A 22,439-nucleotide genomic window follows, 5' to 3' on the forward strand; every position below is an offset into this window, starting at 1 on the left:
GGTGCATGCCTGTAGTCCTAGCTACTTGGGAGGCTGAGGCAGGAGAATTGCTTGAACCTGGTAGGTGGAGGTTGCAGTGAGCCGAGATCATACCACTGCACTCCAGCCTGGGCCACAGAATGAGATTCTATCTCAAAAAAAAAATGTTTACTGTAGGCCCCCATTCTCTTCTGGCTTGTAGGGTTTCTGCTGAGAGGCTCTTAGTCTGATAGGTTTCCCTTTGTACATTACCTGTTACTTCTCTTTAGCTTCTCTCATTTTGACCCTGGACAATCCGATGATTATGTATCTTGGGGATAATCTTATGAAGTATTTTGCAAGGGTTCTCTGCATTCCCAGATTTTGAATATTGGCCTCTCTAGCTAGACTGGGGAAGTTCTCATGGATGGCATCCTGAAATATGTTTTCCAAGTTGCTTCCATTCTCCTCATCTCTTTCAGGGTTACTGATGAGTTGCAGATTTGATTTCTTTTTTAATCCCGTATTTCTTGCAGGCTTTGTTCATTCCTTTTCATTCTTTTTTCTCTCTTCTTATCTGTCTTATTTCAGAAAGCCAGTCTGCAAGCTCAGATTCTTTCCTCAGCTTGGTCTGTACTGCCGTTGATACTCGTGATTATTAAATTCTTGTACTGTGTTTTTCAGCTCTCTCGGGTCGGTTATATCCTTTTCTGTCCTGGCTATTTTGTCTGCCAGTTTGTATATGGTTTTTATTGTGATTCTTGCCTCCTTAGATTGGGTTTCAGTGTTCTCCTGAATCTCAGTAATCTTCGTTCCTCTCCATATTCTGAATTCTATTTGCCATTTCAGCCATCTCAGCCTCGTTAAGAACTCTTGCTGGAGAGCTAGTGCAGTGGTTTGGAGGAAAGAGGACACTGCTTTTTTGAGTTGTCAAGAGTTCTTGGGCTGGTTCTTTCTTATTTCCGTGGGGCTGATGTTCCTTCAGTCTTTGAAGTTGCTATCCTTTGAATGGGTTTCTTTTTCCTTTATCCTATTTGGCGACCCTGGGGTTTCGATTGTGTATAAGGTGGGTTCAGTTGGCTGGCTTCATTATTGGAAGATTTGAGGGGACCAAGGCTCGGCTTAGGACTCCTGAACTACGTGCTCTCACTGGAGGGCTGGTATGCAGCCCTGGCTTTGAGCTCTGGCTCCTCCAGGTTAGGAACCTGCTGTGCTGGAGGGGCCAAGCTGCTCCAGGACAGCTGGTCACCACACTCCAATGGGTGGTACCAGGCAAAGCACTGCGGAGGGTGGTGCCAGTGGGATCTGTCCTCATTTGCATGTGCCAGCGGCAGTATGGCGGCGTGCATGCTCATTGCCTGTGACAGGGTGCTAGTGGGTGGCAGGGAGCCAGCCTCTGGGAGGGCATTTTTAGCAGCACCAGTGGGGCAGTATGGCTGGAGTGGGGGCAGGGGCCACGCTGGCAACTGCGTGCCTGTGTGTTAGTGCCAATGGTGGGGTTAGCATGGGGGTGCAGCGCTAGTGGGCGCAGGACTGTGTGTGCCCTCTGTACATGTTCACACTGGCAGCAGTGGCCACTCAGGGCTGGGTGTCGTCTCTGCCTGGTTTCCTGGGGGAGGCCCAGCATGGGTGGGACACTGGCAGGGGTGGGGCTGGCGGGCTCTGTGCCACCAAGACTCTGACAGCAATGGTGGTGGGAGAGGAGAATGGGGGGGTAAGGTGCACTTAGTCTGGCAGCAGTGACATGACATAGTGAATGCACACCACCAGCAAAACGATGTTGAGGGTGGCTGTGGGCAAATGCCTGCAGGCGAAACTGCACAGGGTAGGCTGCAGTGGGAGCAGCGCTCAGGTGGGCTAGTGTGTCTGTGGGGCCGCTCTGCTGGAGCACTCCCCATTCAGGCACAGTCTGCCAGTGCAGGAGCCATGATGCTGCCCCCAGGAGGTACCTGGGGATAGCACCTCAATCAGGCTTGGCCAGGCTGGGGCCGCAGGGGAGGCCAACAGACTGAGGGTTGCTCAGGTCAGACTGGCCCCATCTGATGGGCAAGACTACCCTAGAGAGTTCAGGACTGACATTTCCCCTAGGGCTAAAGTCTCCCATGGGAGCAAGTTGAGCCTAGGGATGGGTATCCTGGCTGCGCTCCACTACAGATGGCTCCTGCACCAAACTCCCGGCCTGGCTCAGGCTGGAGCTCTGCCCTGACCGAGGTAGGAGACAGAACTGGACTCAGGAGGTGGGGCTTAGACGCAAGATCAAATTGAGGACTAGCTAAAACAGGTCAGGGGCAGAAGCACCTCCTCATAAGACACACCCCCAGTGTGCCCCTTACTTTGCATGCACGCCGCCATACTGCCACTGGCACATGCAAATGAGTGTGCTATGCCAGTTTACCATTGCCATGGCAACACTTGGAAGTTACTGCCCCTTTTCATGGCGATGACCCAACAACCCAGAAGTTAGCAACCACATTCTGGAAATTCCTGCATCAACTGCCCCTTACTTTGCATATAATTAAAAGTAGGTATCAGTGTGACAGCAGCGCTGCCTCTGAGCTGCTGTCCATGGGTAGCCCCGCTCCATAGGGAGCAGTGCCTCTGAGCTGCTGTCCGTGGGTAGCCCTGCTCCATAGGGAGCAGTGCCTCTGCTGCCGTGCACTCCGGCGCTTCAGCCAAAGTTCTGCTTATTACCACCGGCTCGCCCTTGAGTTCTTTCCTGGGTGAAGCCAGGAACCCTCCTGGGCTATCTCAGTTTTGGGGCTCACCTGCCCTGCATCACTACCACTTATTTAAGCAGCTTTCCCTGACGAGGGGTCCCTCCTGCCGGGATTCCAGAGGCCATGGTGAGAGTGGGTTTCCCCTTGCTTGTTCAGCTCACCCTCTCCACAGGAGTCATTGGGGGCCAGGAATGATTCCTGGTGCACAGTAGCCCCGTGCAGGGTTCCCAGCCTCGTCCTCTGTCATCCCTCCGCCCACTCTCAGGGCCTTCCTTCTGAAGATCTAGCAGTGCACCTGCCTGCACAGTGTCCCTGCCTCTCAGTGGGAGATGTTTCTCCTGGCTGCGTCTAGTTGGCCGTCTTGGAGCAGGGGCAAAATCTAGGTAAAGTCTTTAAACAGCTTCAAGCTGGGGTTCCCACAAACCCCTCTTTTCGGTGGGCAAGATATAGGGGGAAGAGGCGCAGAGCTTTCTTGCCCTCTCTGGACACGCCACCCTCCAGGAACCTCCATGTGTTCAGCTCTCTGGAAGCTCCTTTTATCTCTTGCTCTATGTCTTCCCTCACTAAGACTTCCTCATTCAGTGTTGAATGCAGGTGGTGAGAGTGGACATTCTTGTTTGTTCCTGATCTTAGAGGGACACCAGTAAGTCTTTTGCCAACAAGTAGGATGTTAGCTGTAGATTCGTTGTAGATGTTCTTTTTCACCTGGAAGCAGCTCCCTTTTGTTCTAGTTTGCTGCCGGTTGTTACCATGTGCGGGCGTTGTATTTTGTTCAGTTCTTTTTCCGCATCAGTTGATGTGATCACATGAGTTTTCTTCCTCAGCTTGTTAACATGGTGCGTTCCACTGACTGCCTTCTGACTGTTGGACCAGTGTTGCGTTCCTGGAATAAAATCCAGTTGGTCATGGTGTGTGACGGATTGAGTATCCATTATACATGCTTGGGACCAGGAGTGTTTTGGATTTCAGATTTCTTTGAATTTTGGAATATTTGCATATGCATCATGATGAGATATCTTGGGGCTAGGACCCAGGACCAAACATGAATTCATTTATGGTGTTTTTTTTTTTTTTTTGAGAAGGAGTTTCATTCTTGTTGCCCAGGCTGAGTACAATGGCGCAATCTTGGTTCAGTACAACCTCTGCCTCCCAGGTTCAAGCGATTCTCCTGCCTCAGCCCCCCAAGCAGCTGGGATTACAGGTGCCTGCCACCACGCCTGGCTAATTGTTGTATTTTTAGTAGAGATGGCGTTTCACCATGTTGGCCAGGCTGGTCCCCAACTCCTGACCTCAGGTGATCCGCCTGCCTCAGCCTCCCAAAGTGCTGAGATTATAGGTATGAAAATTACCTGAAGGTAATTTTACTTTTCCCTTGGGGATGCTGAATAAGTTGCATTGTGCACCTGCATTTTGACCATAACCTGTCACATGAAGTCAGGTATGGAATCTCCTACTTTTGACGTCATGTTAGGGCTCAGAAAGTTTTGGATTTTGGAGCGTTTTGGATTTCGGATGTCTGGATTAGGCATGCTTAACCTGTATTCTTTTTGTGTACTGCTGGATTTCCTTTGCTGGTGTTTTGTTGGAGATTTTTGGATCTATACTCATAAGAGATATTGGTCTGTGATTTTCTCTTTTTTGCAATGTTTTTACCTGGTTTTAGTATCAAAGTAATGGAGGGAGTGTTTATAGAATCTATGTTAATTCTTTAAACATTTGTAAGAATTTACTACTGACACTATCCAAGCCTGGAGATCTATTTTACAAAATGCTTTTAACTATGAATTTCAAAAAAAAGTGTTTTTTTGAGACAGGGCCTTGCTCTGTTGCCCAGGCTGGAGGGCAGTACCATGATCACAGCCCACTACACCTTGACTCCCCTGGCTCCAGTGATCATCCTGTCTCAGCCTCCCGAGCAGCTGGGACTACAGCCGTGTGCCACCCAGCCTGGCTAATTTTTTAAAAATGTTTTGTAGAGATGAGGGTCTCACTGTGTTGCCCTGGCTGATCTCGAACTCCTGGGGCAAGTGATTCTCCCGCCTCAGCCTCCCAAAGTGCTGGTAGTATAGGCATGAGCCACTGTCAGATGTGGCCTCCATCCTGCTGTTAAGTCCATTGAGCAAGCTGTTTATTTCAGTTATTATATTCCTTAGTTCTCAGATTTCTCCATTTGATTCTTCTCTCTCTCTTTTTGAGACAGGGTCTTACTCTGCTGCCCAGGCTGGCGTATAGTGGTGCAGCCGTAGCTCACTGCAGCCTCAACCTCCTGTGCTCAAGTGATCTCCCACCTAAGTCTGCTGGGAAGCTGAGACCACAGGCGAGCACCACCATGCCAGGCTAGGTTTTTTAATTTTGTAAAGACCAGGACTTGCTGTGTTGCCCAGGCTGGTCTCAAACTCCTGGTTGATTCTTCTTCATCATCTGTTTTAGATGAGACTTTCTATTTTAACATGTGTTGCAAGCATTTGCAATTTTTAAAATAGCTGTTTGAAGTCTTTGTCAGATAATCCCAACATCTGTGAAGTGTTGACATTGGTTGATTGGGTTTTCCAGGCAGGTTGACATTTTCGTGGTTGTTTGTATGCTGAGTCATTTTGGATTGTATCCTGGACTTTTTTTTTTTTTTGAGATGGAGTCTTGCTCTGTTCCCCAGGCTGGAGTACAGTGGTGCAGTCCTGGCTCACTGCAACCTCCGCCTCCTGGGTTCAAGCGACTCTCCTGCCTCAGCCTCCCGAGTAGCTGGGATTACAGGACCACACCTGGCTAATTTTTCTATTTCTAGTAGAGACTAGGTTTCACCATGTTGGCCAGGCTGGTCTCGAACTCCTGACCTCATGATCCGCCTGCCTCAATTTCCCAAAGTGCTGGGATTACAGGTGTTTGCCACTGTGCCCAGTCATATTCTAGGTCTTATTTAAACTATATGGGAAACACTGATATTTTTGTTTTGGCCAGCAGCCAGTCTTTCAGGCCACAAGTTCCAACCTCCAACCTGTGGGCCATGAACATCAGGTCGGTTTTTAAAGCTCCTGCTCAGGTCTCCTAGGTGTGCACCACCCAGTGGTCAGTCTGGGACCAGGGTGGTTAGTTCCATTCTCAAAGTCTTTGGTAAGTGGAAGTGTGGTATACACACAGGATGCACACATGCTCGATTCTAGAGAGTTCTGGAGACAGCCACTTGATGGGTGACTTTCCTGAGCCTCTGCCTCTGTGCCGTCTACCTGGCACTTTCTGATTCCTTGCACACATCTGCCACTGGGCCCGCATCCAGCCCACATGGGGAGAGGACAGAGAGAGAAAAGGACAACAGTTCCCCCGCCCCTCGGAACAGTAGCTAGCACCACAGGGCCTGGGGCATGAGGAACGGGGAGTTGGAGGACTTGTGTTTTCTGGGAGCATCGGGACATCCTCTTGCCCCAGAGCCCGGCCTGGAGGCTCTGCTGAGCTCTCGTCTGCTCTGTGGTGCTCACTTCTGCTTCCAGGTTTCTGCTGCCCTTTCGTGGGGGCTGCGGGGACACTGTGCATTCGGTGACTCTTCCCTGGTCCACCTGCTGCTGTCTTCAGTGTTCCGGCAGCTGCCAAGCCTCCTGCCCAGGTTTCAGAGCTATAGTCAGCGGCAGGGGAAGCGGCCCAGCCGACCCACCTCGCCAGCCATTTGCTTTTGTGTTCATACTGGCCTCATCCCCACGGTGTGGTGGACCGTGACGGGCTCAGCCAATCCAGGCGTGCGGGTCACTCGGGTACCCGTTTCTGATGGTCACAGGCCCTGCAGCATTGAGCAGTCTTGCTCAGCCCCAGACATGTGCACTTGGGTGTCTCCATGACCTGGGTTGGAATTTCTGGAGGGCCCAGGCCCCAGACACGGAATTGCCAAGGAGAGTGCTGCCCAGACTGACTCTCCCAGCGTGCTCTGTGCAGACCTCTTTGCTTTCTTACTTTCTAAGCTATGGGATGGGACAGTGGCCTCGCTAATAACCACATTCCCCTCTCCCTTGGGAACCCTTGTCTGATTGTTTTTTGAGCCCAAAACAGGATCCATCTGGGTGCCCTGGGGTGCAAAGGCAAGTCCCAGGGGCAGCTTAGAGCTGAGCAGGAAAGCTATGGGGCTGTGGGGCCCATAGGGCTCTGTTGTGCGTGGCTCCACCTGGAAGGACCCCACTCCTCCACACGGGTCAGCCCGAGGGCAGCTGTCAGAATGCCGCCTTCCTAAGTCGCTTGCAGACCTGGTGACTGGGTCAACATTTACCTCCAGACTGATTATCTGGGTGGAGACTGGTACTTATACAGCCAGGCCCTCAGCAAGCATCCCGTCAGCGTCCGCCCTGGGAAGGGCACCTGCTCTGGGCAGCCAGTCACACCTCAGCTGAGAAGGTCCTGATTGCTGCCCGCAGGGCCGAGATCAGCCTCGTGGGCTGGGCAGCTTTTCAGCTTCACTCCCTGGGCCTGCCCTCAAAGCATTTGTGACCTCACATGTTCAGGTAGCTGGCTGCTAGGGACAATCCCAACTCCCTGCGGGGGAGGCAGCATCCAGGGGGAATGAGAGGCTGTCACAGTCGAGTGGAGGCCCTCCGAGAAAGAGGCAGGGGGAATCCCAGTGCTCAGTCTCCAGGGGCCCTGGCCAGGGAGGGTCCTGAGCGCCTGAGCCTCTGCGTGCCCACTGAACACCTGCTGTCTCACACACCATTTCTGGAGCGGGACGTGGCAGTGCGCAGCCCCACATGGCTTCCCCAAGCAGAGAGATAGACAAGTAGGCAGACTCAGGGAAGCACTTGTGCACTGTGGGACTAGGGAGCCGCCTTTGAGATGGGGACAGGACTATGACCAGAGGTGAGGGTGCGGAGGGGACAGACCGGAGAGCTTGGGGTTGTGTCCGCTTCCCTGCCCCTCCCATGGCTGCCATTTGCTTGGTGCCTCAGTTTTCCTGATTCCCTCAGAAGTGAGGGTGGGGAGGTGACAGACCAGAGCCCTCGGGGCCATATCTGGTTGGCGCCTCAGTTTTCCCAGTTCCCTCAGAGGCAGCAAGCTGGTGAGAGGCTTTAGTGTGTCTACCTGGTGCTTTTTGGATGTCACACATAAGACTGCATAGACTCTCCCGCTCCTCTGCAGACAGGAAACGCGGGCCCTGCACCATGTTAGCCTTGCTGGAGCCAGGCATCTGGCCCCAGGTGTCCAAGTTGGTGGCCCTGGTCTGTGCAGCATGGCAGTGTGCAGTGGTGGCCAGGGCTGCAGCCCCAGCGATTCTTCCGCCTGTCTATCTGCGCCCTCAGCACAGGGCCTCCAATCTGAGCGTGTTTTGTCACCTCTAACATCGGTGCAGGAAGAGTTGCTCTGGCATCTTGGCTCACTCAGGACAGGCTGGGGGTGCAGGACCATCGCCCTGCCGTGGATTTCTAATTGCACTCTCAGACGCGTCCCGGCACCTCTCCAGGGTCCCTCCTCTAGAGGTTGTCGAGGCGTGTGTGGAGCGGAGCAACGCCTGGTGCGGTGGGAATGTTGTGTCAGCATTGTGACTGGATCGAAGTGGATTATTTTGGATCAAGTATTATCACACATCAGGGTGGCCCTGGGAAGCAGGAAGGGGTCAAGCCCTGGGGGGCGAGGAGCCAGTGGCCTTCCTGGGAGGTCAAAAGAAGAAACAGCTTTCAAGAAAAGTCAGTCTGACCTGGTCTAAGAGACCCTGGCCCAGCCCATCGGGTGAGCAGGGACCAGAGGGTCCTGGCCCGGGGCCAGCTGAGCTTAGAGACTCTCAAGGCTGACTCGGCATGGGGACCAGCTGCTGGGTCAGCCCGGGGGATTCAGGGGACTCTCAGGAGGGAAGGACTGGTACGAGAGAGAACCCTCAGGGGGCTCCAGACACATATCACCTGGCCCAGTGTGGCTTAGGGGGCAGGACCCAGTGTCCACCTCATGTCCACAGGGTGCTGGAGTGGGGGTAGGTGTCAGCCAGGCGTGGGTTGGGGGGTAGGCCTGAGCCACAGCTGGGACTCTCCCAGCTCAGGGGACAAACAGGAGAGGGATGGGCTGGGGATTGAGAACGGCGTTGAGAGTGGGGTGGCCAGAGGGTCACATGACATGATGGGAGGCAGTGGCTGGTGTTGGGGACCTCCCCTCACGCCCACACCGCCACCCCCAGGTCAGCGCCAACGGCAACGTCCTGCGCAGCGAGATCGTGGGCTCCATCAAGATGCGGGTGTTCCTCTCAGGGATGCCTGAGCTGCGCCTGGGCCTCAACGACAAGGTCCTCTTTGACAACACAGGCCGTGAGTACCCGCGCCACAGGTCCTGCCGTGAGGATGGCTTCACGGGGCACGCATGGTACAGTCCAGGCCAGGGTTGGGCCAGGCAGAGAACAGGCTGCTTTAGCACCATTTCACACTGCTTCAGAGCCAGCCCTGTGGAGCATCCATCTGTCCCTGGCAGAGTAGGCACAGGCAGTGAAAACCCTCCAGTCCAGCTGCAAAGCCCCCATCACCTGGCCTCACACAGCAGGTCCTGTACTCTGCCCTGCGTCGCCTGTGTTGCGGGACTTGGCGAGACCTGGCTCTCTCATCCCTCCCAGTCCAGGTTTCTCCCCGACCTTGAGCCCTAGGTATGGGCTGTGTGAAGGCCACACACAGTGATTCTCACTCCCGCCGCCTGGCCTCTAACACTTCCCACAGCTGGGCGGGGCCAGAGGGGCTCAGGGCCTGGGTTTGCCAACTGTGCCTCCCACCTCTCAGCCATCACAGGCCACTGGAAGAGAGTGCCGTGGCTGAGCACGCCCCCATTCCTGGCCCAGTGAGCGCTTCTCAGGCATCGGCCCATGAGGGCAGCGCCTCCACCCGGGGCTGGGCAGGGCCCCACCCACATAGCCCTTGGTGAGGTGGGAAACCAAGGTAGGACCCAGGACCTCATAGATGCCAGGGGCTGAGCCCTCGGGAGTCCTGAGCCATCCCCCAGCCGAGTCCACTGACTGGGCCCTGGGATGGCCAATGGGGACTCAGCATGAACCAGACCCACCACCCTGCCCCTGGGAACTGAGGGATGTGAGGAGTGGCAGGGTGGTTGTCTTGGGACCCAGCCCCCTTGGTGTTGGTGGCCCAGGCTGCTCTTAGTGCGTGGACTGGGGGCCCTGCTCTGCCAGGGTGGGCCCAGGTGGTAGGAGTGCTACTGAGAGCGACCAGAGGGCCCAGGTCTGTCCTACCCTCACCCCCGACTCCAGGCGGCAAAAGCAAATCCGTGGAGCTGGAGGATGTGAAGTTCCACCAGTGTGTGCGGCTATCACGCTTCGAGAACGACCGCACTATCTCCTTCATCCCGCCTGATGGCGAGTTCGAGCTCATGTCCTACCGCCTCAACACCCACGTGAGTGTGCCACCCTGGGGCTGGGCTGCAGGCGGCTCCTCCCCGCTTTACCTTGAGGAGGGGAAGCCCAGACAGGCACGGGGGCTGGGGTTGGGCCCACCCCACTCTCTTGTGAGCTGCCTGGCTCTGCGGAGACGGAGTCTGAGGACCTGGGACTCCAAGCTTTGAGGGGCACAGCCCCTTTTGGCCACCATCACCTACTTCCCAGACAGTCCATAGAGCAGGCCCCGGTCATGTTTTCTGCATTGGCACTGAGGCCTCCCCGGTAGCTCCCGGCAGCCTCGGCCCTCCCTGATGCTCGCTGTGCATGCCCTGTGGGGCCCTAGGCCCACACCCAGCAGATGGTCCCTTGCTCTGGGCCTCAGTTTCCCCTCTGAAATGGGGCTTTGTCAAGCACGGCCAGGCGTGAGCACCATTTGCCCTCCCTCCTCGGCAGGTCAAGCCTTTGATATGGATCGAGTCGGTGATTGAGAAGCACTCCCACAGCCGCATTGAGTACATGATCAAGGTGCGGGGCCGAGGGGAGGGCTGCGGGTGGCCACCCACTGAGGGCCTACTGGTGTCTCTGGCCCATTCCAGGGGACTAACCCAGGGCTGTGGCTGCCAGGGAGCTGCCATCCTTGTGCTCTTGCTGTGGCCTCAGATGCAGGAATGGCCTGCCCCTAGATGGTGCCACTTGTGGGGAGGGGCCTACAGCCAGGCAGCCAGGACGATCAGTGGTGTTGCCCAGCAGGTGGATCACCTCTGCCCTCAGCGAGCCTTGTCCAGCCCAACCTGGCCCTGGAGACACAGACACTGTTCCAGGAGGGCAGGGCAGAGGGAGGGATGGGGAGCCTTGGAAGCTGAGCAGACAGGAGAAGCAAGATGAAACTCCTGAAATTAGACGTTGGGAGAGCATTGAAGCTGCGAGAGGGGGTGGGCAGTGCCTGGAGAAGTGGGGTCAGGGTGGGGAGGATCCCCCAAGCCAGGCCGAGGGCCATGTGGCCTGGAGGGGCTGGGCCAGCTCCCCGTGGCCTCCATAACCCTGGCCGCATCTGCCTGGTCTGCAGGCCAAAAGCCAGTTCAAGCGGCGGTCAACAGCCAACAACGTGGAGATCCACATTCCCGTGCCCAACGATGCCGACTCGCCCAAGTTCAAGACGACAGTGGGGAGTGTCAAGTGGGTCCCCGAGAACAGTGAGATCGTGTGGTCCATCAAGTCCTTCCCGGTGAGTGCCCACGCCTGTCTCCACAACGCAGCCCAAGTGCTGCCGGACCTCGAGATGGGGTGACAGTGGCCACCGTGTCCCCCACCCCTGGGCTTCTGAAAGGGTGGACGGAGAGCCAAGGACTGGAGGGAAAGCAGGAGGAGGCAGAGGTTGCTAGGCCCCTCGGCCCTTTTCTGCCTGTTTGTAAACCAGCCTCTATCTCCACCCACAGGGCAGCTCTCCCTCCCTCTCTGTGATGCCCCTGAGTAGCAATGTTAGATGGAGCTCTGGTACATGCAGGCCTGAAGGAGCCCCGCCCACACTGGCAGGTCCAGGGCCCCTTCCATGCAGGCCATCGAGGGGCACAGCTGCCGGTCGGCCGGAGCAGCACGGCCTCCAGCGCTGTGCACCAGCCGTTAATGTCCTGGGCTAGCTCTGCACTGGTGTGGCTGTCCCAGCACCGTGCTAAGGATTCTGAGAACTTGAGTCTGGGCTTTCAAGATTATGTGGTGCTCAGAGAGGGTAGGCCCAGGCATGGCTCTAGAGCTGAGCCGGGTGGTCCTGACCTGCTCCGCCAGGCACTGCTTTCCATGTTCTCCCCTCTCTCTCCATCTGCATCCCAGGGGGACCTGGGGAGCCCCAGCTGAAATTCTGTTACTTTCCCTCACAGCCTCAATCTGATCACATGACATGAAACACAGAACATAGAGGAAGGAGAAAGAAAAGCCCGTAATCCTTTCCTTTTTTTGAGACAGAATCTTGCTCCGTCACTGGGCTGGAGTGCAGTGGTGTGATCTAGGCTCACTGCAACCTCTGCCTTTCGGGCCTGGCTAATTTTTGTATTTTTAGTAGAGATGGGGTTTCACCATGTTGGCCAGGATGATCTTGATCTCTTGACCTCACGATCTGCCTGCCTTGGCCTCCTGTAGTGCTGGGATTATAGGCGTGAGCCACCGCACCCAGCATGGCTATTTGCTTTAAACCTAGAGTGTTTCTCAGTCCTGTCCCTACCAGTTACCAGGGTAGAGAATTTGACATGTGTCTATGACACTGTCCATCTGGACGGGGAACCTGGCCAGGCTCTCTCTGCATCCTCCATAGCGCCCACTTCACAGAAATGGCTGCCCTGTTACTTGGTGCATAGGTCCCTGTGACTATTGTGTTGTCTCTGTGGCTTATGGGCCAGCAGCCTCTAGGCTTGTGACCTGTCCTCCTGCACAGCTGTCAGTCTCCTTGTGATGACAGCAGCATGCCTGCCGCTTCCTGTCCTTCCTACCCGGGAGCCCTTCTCACTGTGCTTTTCTGGCATCAAGGGGGTTGTGGTGTTGAACTGGTGCCAGCCTACAGCTCTCATGGAGAGAAGAATTAAAGCCACTCAGCTCAGCGTGACAACACGGGCTGGGTGTGCAGGCCTCCACCACCCTGGAGAGAGTCTGCTTCCCTGCATTTTCTTTGGCTTGTGTTTTCCTATCAGTCTTGCTAAGGTTCAGATCTGGGGTCTGGCTGAGTGTTTGGGCACAGGTGAGGCACCGAGTGGCTTTATGCCCTCGCTGCCTGCTTTACCAGCTGCTTCTGTCCTCGTGATCCTCCCCTCAGCCTCCTGGAGTCTTTACTCAGCACACATCACCAAGTCAGGCAGAGTCCTCACTGTCACGCTGCCCTGGTGGCAGCAGGCAGAGATGGGCCACTCTGCCCTGTCCCAGGTGCACGGGGATGGCCCCTGCCCCAATGCAGAAACAGCCCTAGTCGCAGCTCCCACTGAACCTCGGCCTGAGCCCTGGGGAACAGAGACTGTGGGTCCCAGGTGTGGCCAGAGTTGAGATCGTGTCCGTGACTGCTCAGGGCAGGACCAGGCACTGGGGATGCCCAGGCTGTGACCTCTTGTTCCTCAAGGAAGGGAGAGGGTGAAGGTCATTGCCAGGATGCAGGTTCCAGCCAGAGCCAGAGCTGCCCTCTGCTCACCCTCAGGGCATGCTTCTTGGTTTCTTCCTTTTGTCACCTCTCTCTGTTCATGGTTCTCACCTTGACACACTCTTCACATGCTGTCCTGAACCTCGACGCATGGCCCCTGGTCCCCGGCAGCCCTCACCTGCCGGAGTCATCACACACACTCCCTCCCTCTTCCTTCCCATGGCCAGTCTGTCTCATTCACCAGCCTTGGAGGAAAGTGCATTGGGGGAGCTGGGGTGCTGGGCCCCTGCAGATGACACAGGTGACATTGCAGGGGCTTGATGACTGGGGCTGGTGGCTTGGTGAGCTCAGCTCTGGGTGCCTGGGTGTCCTCTTGGGGCTGCTGGGCACTCCAGCATAGGGTCTCACGCTCCCCTCCCTGGACTGGGGTGACTGGTCAGTCTCTGCTCATAGCCGCTAGGGCCAGAGCTGTTGGCCAAGCCGGGGGCAGGGCCTGGGCCTGAGCACCTCCCCGTCTGCTCCCCAGGGTGGCAAGGAGTACCTGATGCGGGCCCACTTCGGCCTGCCCAGCGTGGAAGCAGAGGACAAGGAGGGCAAACCCCCAATCAGTGTCAAGTTCGAGATCCCTTACTTCACTACCTCTGGCATCCAGGTACGTACGGCCCAGGTGAGGCCGCAGGCAACAGACATCAGTGCAGCCAGCACGGAAAAAGGGGTCAGGCAGCTGCAGCCACGACCCCATGGTGCTGCGGGGCTCCACCTCCCCACAGGCAGTGGGACTCCAGATGAGGAGAGGCGAGGCTGCCTCTGCTTAGCCCTGATCTCAAAGCCCAGAGACTCATTCTGCCCAAAAACTAGCATTTGAGGCTCTGCTGTCCATACTGATGCATCATGGGACGTCTTCCCTGGCACCCCCTCAAAAGCCCATGGTGGGAGAGGCTTAAGGAGAGCCAAGGGCCTTCTGGCTGGGCCCCCAGCAGGCTGCTGAGGCTGAGTCTGCAAGGCTCACTATGGTCGTCACCGCTTCCAGAGGCGGCTCTGCCCTCCCACGCCTCTGCATGGTCCAGACACAAATCCCCTTCACCCCCGAGGTCTGTGCTTGTCCACTCATCACAGCCTCCCCTGCCAGTCCTGGGCTGCTCCAGCAGGAATGGTTATGGGGGGACCAACAGGGATGGGAGCCTGCGGTGCTCAGGGCCCTGTAACCTGTGCCCCAGGTGCGCTACCTGAAGATCATTGAGAAGAGCGGGTACCAGGCCTTGCCTTGGGTGCGTTACATCACACAGAACGGAGGTGAGTGCGGCCCCACCGTGGGGTAGGGTTGTGCTGAGGGGTCCTCTGTGGCTGCCCCCAGGGTGGAGCGGTCAGCTCAGGTCCTGAAAGCCTTGTCGGGTGCCCACACTCCTGGGTGCAGAGTCCAACATGAGGCCTCCCCTTCTGTCTCCTAGATTACCAGCTCCGGACCCAGTGAGGGGCTGTCGCTGCCAATGCCCTGGGCCCAGCACCAGGGGACACACCTGCCAAGCCCGCCGGAGAGAGGGGCCCTCCCTGGACTCGGGCCAGCCTCCCAGCCTCTGCCCAGGGACCCCTGCCTTCCCCAGGCCACCTGCTCTGCCATCAACACTCATCTCAGAAGCCCCTTTTCCTGAAGAGGCTGGTCTTCAAGAAATCTCGTCTCTTTGTCCCTGAAGTCAGTTTCAGGGGAAGGAGATGAGATGAAAACTTTGCCTCTAGAGGTTACAGCCTTTTATGCTGTTGAGCTCCCAGGTACTAAGAAGCTTGGCCAATGCTTGCCAGACAGACAGTCAGCTGCAAGTGGTATCTGCCACCAAGGAAGCACCAGCCTCACCAGGCCAGCCGGTGCGTCGTCTTGTTGCCATTTTGTTGAACGTGATGGGTTTATGGGTGTTCCTGGAACTTGTCTTTGTGCATTCGTTGCTGTTTGTGTTGCCCTCACCATCCCCATGTCCCACCCACATCCCACGGCACTCAGGCAGCACTTAGTGAGGACGAGCCCTCACCCTCGTCTTCCTCCCTGGCAGTGCTTGCAGGGGGCCGTTTACACATCGGTGCCGGGACCTGGTGCTCTCGGGGGCCACTGCAGCATCTGCCTGCTCCCTGGAGGCCCCTGTTCTGGACTCACAGGCCTCACCTGTGGCACCTTCTCAGGGCCAGCCTGGGTCACAAGACGCTGTCACTCAGCCAGACCAGTATTTACCCAGCAGGGGAGGTGGGATTCGGCGAGAAACGCCAGCCTCAGACTTCTTCCCACTGAGGGTCCAGAGAGCGGGGCCATGTGTCACCCACGTCTGCGCTTGGTCACCGCCCTCCCCACCCTATGTGTGTTCATGTCATAGTTACATTAAATTCCATTCATTGAATACTCTGCGGTCTTCCTCGGTTGCGGCGTGGTCTCGACGACTCCTACATGACCACGGGCAGCTGCAGCACTTGCCTGGTTTCATCATGACGTTCCTGTGGCCTCACAAGGTGCCACCAGCTTCTGCTTCTCGAGCTAAAACAGGAAAAGCAGCTGCTGGATGAGACAGCTGCAGCGCTGGACCATGGGCCACCACTTCTGTGCCACACAGAGGAGACCACAGAGGCAGGTTCTCTCCTCCGACCTGCTCTACCCTCAGATGGCCAACAGCTGGTCCCCGCCTCTCCCCAGCCTCTCCGAGCACGGTCCTTGTGTCAGCAGCATCCCTGTGTGCTCACTAGAAATGCAGGTTCTTGGGCCAACCCTGACCTGCCAAAGCCGAGGCTCTGGGGCCAGGGTCCCGGAAACCATTAACAAGGGCCCCAGGTACTTTTTCTGTGAACTGCTACCTGGTCCATGGGGGAAACAGCACGTAGATAAGACATACTCCCGGCTATCCTGCCCCCAGTGCTCATGGCCCTGCCTGGCCAGCACCCTCTTGCCTTGGTTCTCCCCCTCCCTCTCCTGTCTTGCTGAGCTCACCCTCAGGCATCTCGTGGGCATCCATCCTAACACGACCCAAGTAGAACCTTGGCTGTCCACCCATGCGGGTCTTCCCCGTCTCAGTAATGCCCCAGCCTAGGGTGTAGGGCTCAGACCGATGTCCTGCAGGCCTCCCTGAGGGCCCTCCCCTCACTGTTCACACCCACACCGGCAGCTGACCTGATGGCCCCTCCAGAAGACCCTGGGTCTGATCTCATTGGCCATCCTCGCTGCCACCCCCAGGGCCAAGGTCCAGTGTGGGCTGTCCCTGTCTCCACCCCGCAGAGCTCCCGTGCTGGGACACTGCAGGGACAGGAGAGGGCTGGTACACAGGACAGAAGAAGGGCTTCGGTTTCCAGCAGCAGAACAGATCAGCCCTGCAAACCCTCCAACAGACAGTAGAAACGCAGGAAATGAAGCAGATGTACCTCTCCGTGCCCATAAAAACTCAAGAAGATCCGCAGGAGCCAAAAACAAAGGAAGGAGACACGGAAGACACCATGGTCTCGCGCCAGAATTGCTCTTGGAAACCACAGGGTTTAGATTTGGGGGCCAGGTGGCAGATAGGACTTTGGACCTCCGGAAATGGTGAAATGCAGTGGAAATGACTCCTGCATGAAGCTGGAGTCTCATAAGAGGCTCAAAAGATACTTGGAGTAAAAAGATGGACTAGAAAAAAATCATTCGCCCTTCACCCCTGAGAATAAGCACCGTGTCCTCTTTGCCTGAGATCCAGAGGAGAAAAATCCTCCCCTGAGGTCTCACCACTCGTTTAGACCTGACATGTATAATACACCGATATGGTTTGCAGGCACCCAAGCCAAGCCTCTAGGGAGGCACAAAACCTCCCTAGAGGGACCTAACTTCATCCCTTCTTACCTAAGATCCTCGCACACAATCCACCCTACACACAAGAGCACATCCTGAAAATTACAAAACACATCCATGAAAGCAAACTTTAAACAGCAGGATGGGCCGGGCACTGTAGCTCATGCCTGTAACCCAGCACTTTGGGAGGCCGAGGCAGGTGGATCACGGGGTCAGGAGAACAAGACCATCCTGGCCAACACGGTGAAACCCGTCTCTACTCTAAATATAAAAATTAGCTGGGCATGGCGGCACGCACCTGTAATCCCAGGTACTCAGTAGGCTGAGGCAGAAGAATCACTTAAACCAGGGAGTCAGAGATTGTAGGGAGCTGAGACTGCACCACTGCAGTCGAGCCTGGTGACAGAGCAAGACTCTGTCTTAAAAACAAAAAACCCAGCAGGATCAGATCCTCACGAATTTCAGAGACTGTCAGGCACGTAAACAAATACACTATGCAGTAAATCTGCTCCAGGTGAGTAAAGGCACAGGGACTCTCCACAATTGATCTTGGCCAAAAGGCGACGGCACAGGGACTTAATAGAAAGGAACAAAATGCTGTTGCGACAGAACTGTTACAACATCCAACAAGGCAAATAATTTGCACGTGGATTATAACACCTACAAATCAGAGAAAGGAGAACCTAATAAAACGGGCAGCGCGTGAACAGCATGAAGAAGAAATACAAATGGCAAACGTTCAGGCAGGCGCAGTGGCTCACACCTGTACGCCCAGCACTTTGGGAGGCCCAGGCAGACAGGTCACTGGAGGTCAGGAGTTTGTGACCAGTATGGCCAGCATGGTGAAACCCCATTTCTACTAAAAATACAAAAATTATCCAGACGTGGTGGTGCCTGCCTGTAATCCCAGCTGTTGGGGAGGCTGAGGCAGGAGAATGGTTTGAGCCTAGGAGGTGGAGGTTAGAGTGAGCCAAGATGGCACCACTGCACTCCAGCCTGGGCAACAGAGCAAGACTCCATCTCAAAAAAAAAAAAAACAGGCCTGGCTCGGTGGCTCACATTCATGCCTGTAATCCCAGCACTTTAGGAGGCCGAGACGGGTGGATCACCTAAAGTCAGTTCAAGACACCTGGCCAATGTGGCAAGACCCCATCTTTACTAAAAATACTAAAATTAGCCAGGCATAGTGGCCGGCACCTATAATCCCAGCTAACAGGAGGCTGAGGCATGAGAAGCGCTTGAACCCCAGGAGGTGGAGGCTGCAGTGAACCGAGATCGCGCCACTGCACTGCAGCCTGGACAACAGAGCAAGTCTTCATCTCAAAAAAAAAAAAAAGGCAAACATTTAACCATGTAGGTATTCAGGAAATACGTACACATAAACCAAGACCACAGTTAGCTGCTATTTCACATGCATCAGGTTGGCAAAAAAACAAACAAAAAAACTTTTTTGAGACAGGGTCTTGCTGTGTTACCCAGGCTGGAGTGCAGTGGCTCGATCATGGCTCACTGCAGTGTCAAGCTGCTCACGCAATTCTGCCTCAGCCTCTTGAGGAGCAGGGACTACAAGTACATGCCACCATCCTGAGCCAATTTTTTGTATTTTTGGTAGAGATGGGGTCTCGTCATGTCCACACTGGTCTTCAACTCCTGGGCTCAAGACATCCTCCCGCTACACCCTCCCCAAGTGCTGGGATTACAGGTGTGAGCCACCTCGCCCAGCCTCCTGAACATCTAGAACGTGCTAGCTATGTGCTGACTGTGGGAAAGCTGAGAACAACCTACCTGAAATCTTTATGCCAGAATTCTCTAAATATGTAAAGAAATACCAGGTGTACAGTTACACTTAGAGCAGCATAGTTCATAAGGGCAAGAAATGGGAGACCAACCAGAAGTCCCTCAGGAAAATGAACCATCAGAGTCTATTCACACAATAGATCACAGCAGTGAAAATGAATTCAGGGGGAGCAGTGATACGGCTTGGAATACATCTTAAAAACACTGAGCGGGAAAAATGTTTACAGAAGAGTGTGCAGTAATCTAGTATTAAATATCCCCGCATGCTTAGGGATCTTTATATATATATATATCTCTCCTAGCATAGCACAGTTAATGAGACATACATATATTTACACTCCATCGTCCATGTCCTCTGCATCCATGCATTCTACCAACAGTGGATTGAAAATATTTGAAAAACACTTGTGTCTGTGCTGCACATTTACGGATTTTTTTTGTTGTCATTATTCCTTAGATAATACACTATAATAACTATGTAGCATCTACAGTGCATTTGGTAATTAGAGATGATTTAAAGATGAGGTGCATAGGATATATGCAAATGTGCCATTTTATATAAAAGACTTGAGCATCCTCAGACTGTGGTATCTGAGGGGAGTCCTGGAAGCAATTCCTTGAGGAAATGGAGGGATGACTCGTGTGTGTGTGTGTGTGTGTGTGTGTGTGTGTGTGTGTGTGTGTGTGTGATTGTGTGTGGTTGTGTGTGGGGGGGTGTGGTTGACACAAGACAATAAGACCCAACATGCCAGCAAGTATCTAACACAAACCAAAATAATGAGCACTGGAGAGCAGCCACATACAAAGGCCAGAATTTTCCAAAATTAATGAAAATCTTGAAATTTTTTTTTTTTTTGAGATGGAGTCTCACTGTGTCACCCAGGCTGGAGTGCAGTGGCGTGATCTCGGCTCACTGCAACCTCTGCCTCCTGGGTTCAAGTGATTCTCCTGCCTCAGCCTCCCGAGTAGCTGGGACTACAGGCACCTGCCACCACACCTAATTTTTTGTATTTTTAGTAGAGACAGGGGTTTCACCATGTTAGCCAGGCTGGACTCAAACTCCTGACCTCAGGTGATCCATCCACCTCAGCCTCCCAAAGGGCTGGGATCACAGGTATGAGCCACTGAGCCTGGCCTGAAAATCTTGAAATTCTAAGATTCAAGAAACCAGGGAGTCCAAAGCACAAATACACAATCCTCACCTCCTAACTAAAATCATCACAGTCAAACCACAGAACATATTAGACTCAGGGAAGATCCTAACAGCAACATGAAGTGCTGGGGTTACAGGTGTGAGCCACCATGCCCGGCTTGTCCCACCTTTTACAGATGAGGCTGGAGTGCAGTGGTGTGATCTTGGCTTACTGCAACCTCCTGCCTCCCGGGTTCAAGTGACTGCCCTGCCTCAGCCTTCGGAGTAGCTGGGATTACAGGCAGGCAACCACCACGCCCGGCTAATTTCTTTATTTTCTTTGTATTTTTAGTAGAGACAGGGTTTCACCATATTAGCCAGGCTGGTCTCGAACACCTGAACTCAGGTGATCTAACCCGCCTTGGCCTCCCAAAGTGCTGGTGGCAAGCGTGAGCCACTCCGAGCGGCCAGAATAGACTTCAAAGCAAGAAAGCAAAAGAAAACGTACTAGATCCCCAATAATTTCCACACAGCTCCAAGAATTATGAAAGTCCCCATTCTCTGAGGGATTCTCAAGAGAAATGAGTTAGAATTCAACAACAAATAAATTACTTAAGATATTTCCAAATATGAGAGGCTGGAGTACAGTCAGCGGCACGATGTCAGCTCACTGCAACTTTGGCCTCCTGGGCTAAAAAGTTCATCCCATCTCATCCTCCCGAGTAGCTGGGATTACAAGTGAGCGCCACCACCTCCAGCTAATTTTTTTTGTATTTTTAGTAGATACAGGGTTTTGCCATGTTATCAGTCTGGTCTTGACCTCAGGCTCAAGCGATCTGCCTGCCTCAGCCTCCACAGTGCTGGAATTACAGGCTAGAGTCACTGCACCCAGCCAATATGAGAGGTTTTTCTTTTTTGAGACCGAGTTTCACTCTCGTTGCCCAGGCTGGAGTGCAATGGCGCGATCTTGGCTCACACAACCTCCACCTCCCAGGTTCAAGCAATTCTCCTGCCTCAGCCTCCCAAGTAGCTGGGATTACAGGCATGTGCCACCACGTCTGGCTAATTGTGTATTTATAGTAGAGACGAGGTTTCTCCATGTTGGTCAGGCTGGCCTTGAACTCCCGACCTCAGGTGATCCACCTGCTTCAGACTCCCAAAGTGCTGGGATTACAGCTGTGAGCCACCGCGCCCGGCCACTATGAGAGACTTTAAAGCACACTTTTCAATCACCATGTGCCACAGAAGAAAATATAATGGAAGTTAGAAAATATTAGAGAATAGCCAGGTGTGGTGGCTCAGATCTATAATCCCAGCACTTTAGGAGGCTGAGGTAGGCAGATCACTTGAGCTCAGGAGTTTGAGATCAGCCTGGCCAATATGGCAAAATCCCATCTCTACTAAAAATACAAAAATGAGCCAGGCATGGTGGCACATGCCTGTAATCCCAGCTACTCGGGAGGCTGAGGCACAAGAATGGCTTGAACCCTGGAGGCAGAGGTTGCAGTGAGCTGAGATTTCACCACTGCACTCCAGCCTGGGTGACAGAGCAAGAGTCTGTCTCCAAATAAATACGATTTTTCAATCTGGACACAGGTGACATGGGTGTGCTCTCGAGAATGTGTCAAGCACTGATGATTTGCACACTCTTTTGTATATATGTTACACTTACAGCAAAAGCATTTACAAAGGGGAAAAAAGGGCAAAAGATATTTAAAGCCGCCAGAAGTAAAGACACATCTTCAAATATGACTACCAGTCAGACAGACACCTGGCTTTTCAAAGGAAGCCAGAAAACAGTTGGGTGACATTTTCAACATGCTAAAAGAAAACCACCAACCCAAATCATAGACGCAACAAAAGTATTTCAAGAATGAGGTTACAGTAAAATCATTTTGCAGACAAATAACAAATGAGATTGCCAGCAGCAGACTTACCACTACAGAAAATTCTGAATGGTTCACTCCGTTCAGGCACAAGGAACGTGATCTTGGACGGGCACGATGTGAGAAGCAATAAAAGCAAAACAAGAGAAAATACATGTGAGAAAATCTACACAAATACAGATTGATTAAACAGTCTCTGGATTTTTTTTAACTGATAGAATTATACAATAGGGGGAAACGTCTGCAGGGAGTAAAGTGAGTTAAAATGTCCCAAGTTCATGACTGTCCGGGATGAGAATAAATAACATGGATAAAATCTGCCTTTTTTTTTTTTTTAGATGGAGTTTCACTCTTGTTGCCCAGGCTGGAGTGCAGTGGCACGATCTCAGCTCACTGCAACCTCTGCCTCCCAGGTTCAAGCGATTCTCCTGGCTCAGCCTCGCAAGTAGCTGGGATTCCAGGCATGCGCCACCATGCCTGGCTAACTTAGTATTTTTAGTAGAGATTTTCTCCATGTTGGTCAGGCTGGTCTTGACCTCCCAGCCTTGCCACCACGCCCGGCTAAGTTTTGTATTTTTAGTAGAGAAGGGGTGTCACCATGTTGGCCAGGCTGGTCTTGAACTCCTGACCTCAGGAGATTGCCTACCTCAGCCTCCCAAAGTGCTGGGATTACAGGCATGAGCCACCTTGCCTGGCCCTCTCCAACTTATTTTATGA

At 53.9% G+C, this 22,439-nt stretch overlaps 1 protein-coding gene across 2 annotated transcripts in view; it reads left to right on the plus strand.

The window, feature by feature from the left end:
- The window catches only part of AP1M1 (adaptor related protein complex 1 subunit mu 1), a 33,352-nt gene extending 17,854 nt beyond the window's left edge, over positions 1-15,498 (plus strand). For both annotated transcript variants that reach the window (XM_035283496.3, XM_017967782.4), the window contains 7 exons: positions 8,809-8,935; positions 9,877-10,019; positions 10,456-10,527; positions 11,069-11,227; positions 13,644-13,769; positions 14,335-14,410; positions 14,566-15,498. In XM_035283496.3, the coding sequence (XP_035139387.1) occupies positions 8,809-8,935; positions 9,877-10,019; positions 10,456-10,527; positions 11,069-11,227; positions 13,644-13,769; positions 14,335-14,410; positions 14,566-14,588 (726 nt within the window). In that variant the 3' untranslated portion in view covers positions 14,589-15,498. The remainder of the gene's footprint in view (positions 1-8,808; positions 8,936-9,876; positions 10,020-10,455; positions 10,528-11,068; positions 11,228-13,643; positions 13,770-14,334; positions 14,411-14,565) is intronic.
- The last annotated feature ends 6,941 nt before the right edge of the window (positions 15,499-22,439 follow it).

The sequence above is a fragment of the Callithrix jacchus genome, chromosome 22 (assembly GCF_049354715.1).
Source record: "Callithrix jacchus isolate 240 chromosome 22, calJac240_pri, whole genome shotgun sequence".
Classification (NCBI taxonomy): Eukaryota; Metazoa; Chordata; class Mammalia; order Primates; family Cebidae; genus Callithrix; species Callithrix jacchus.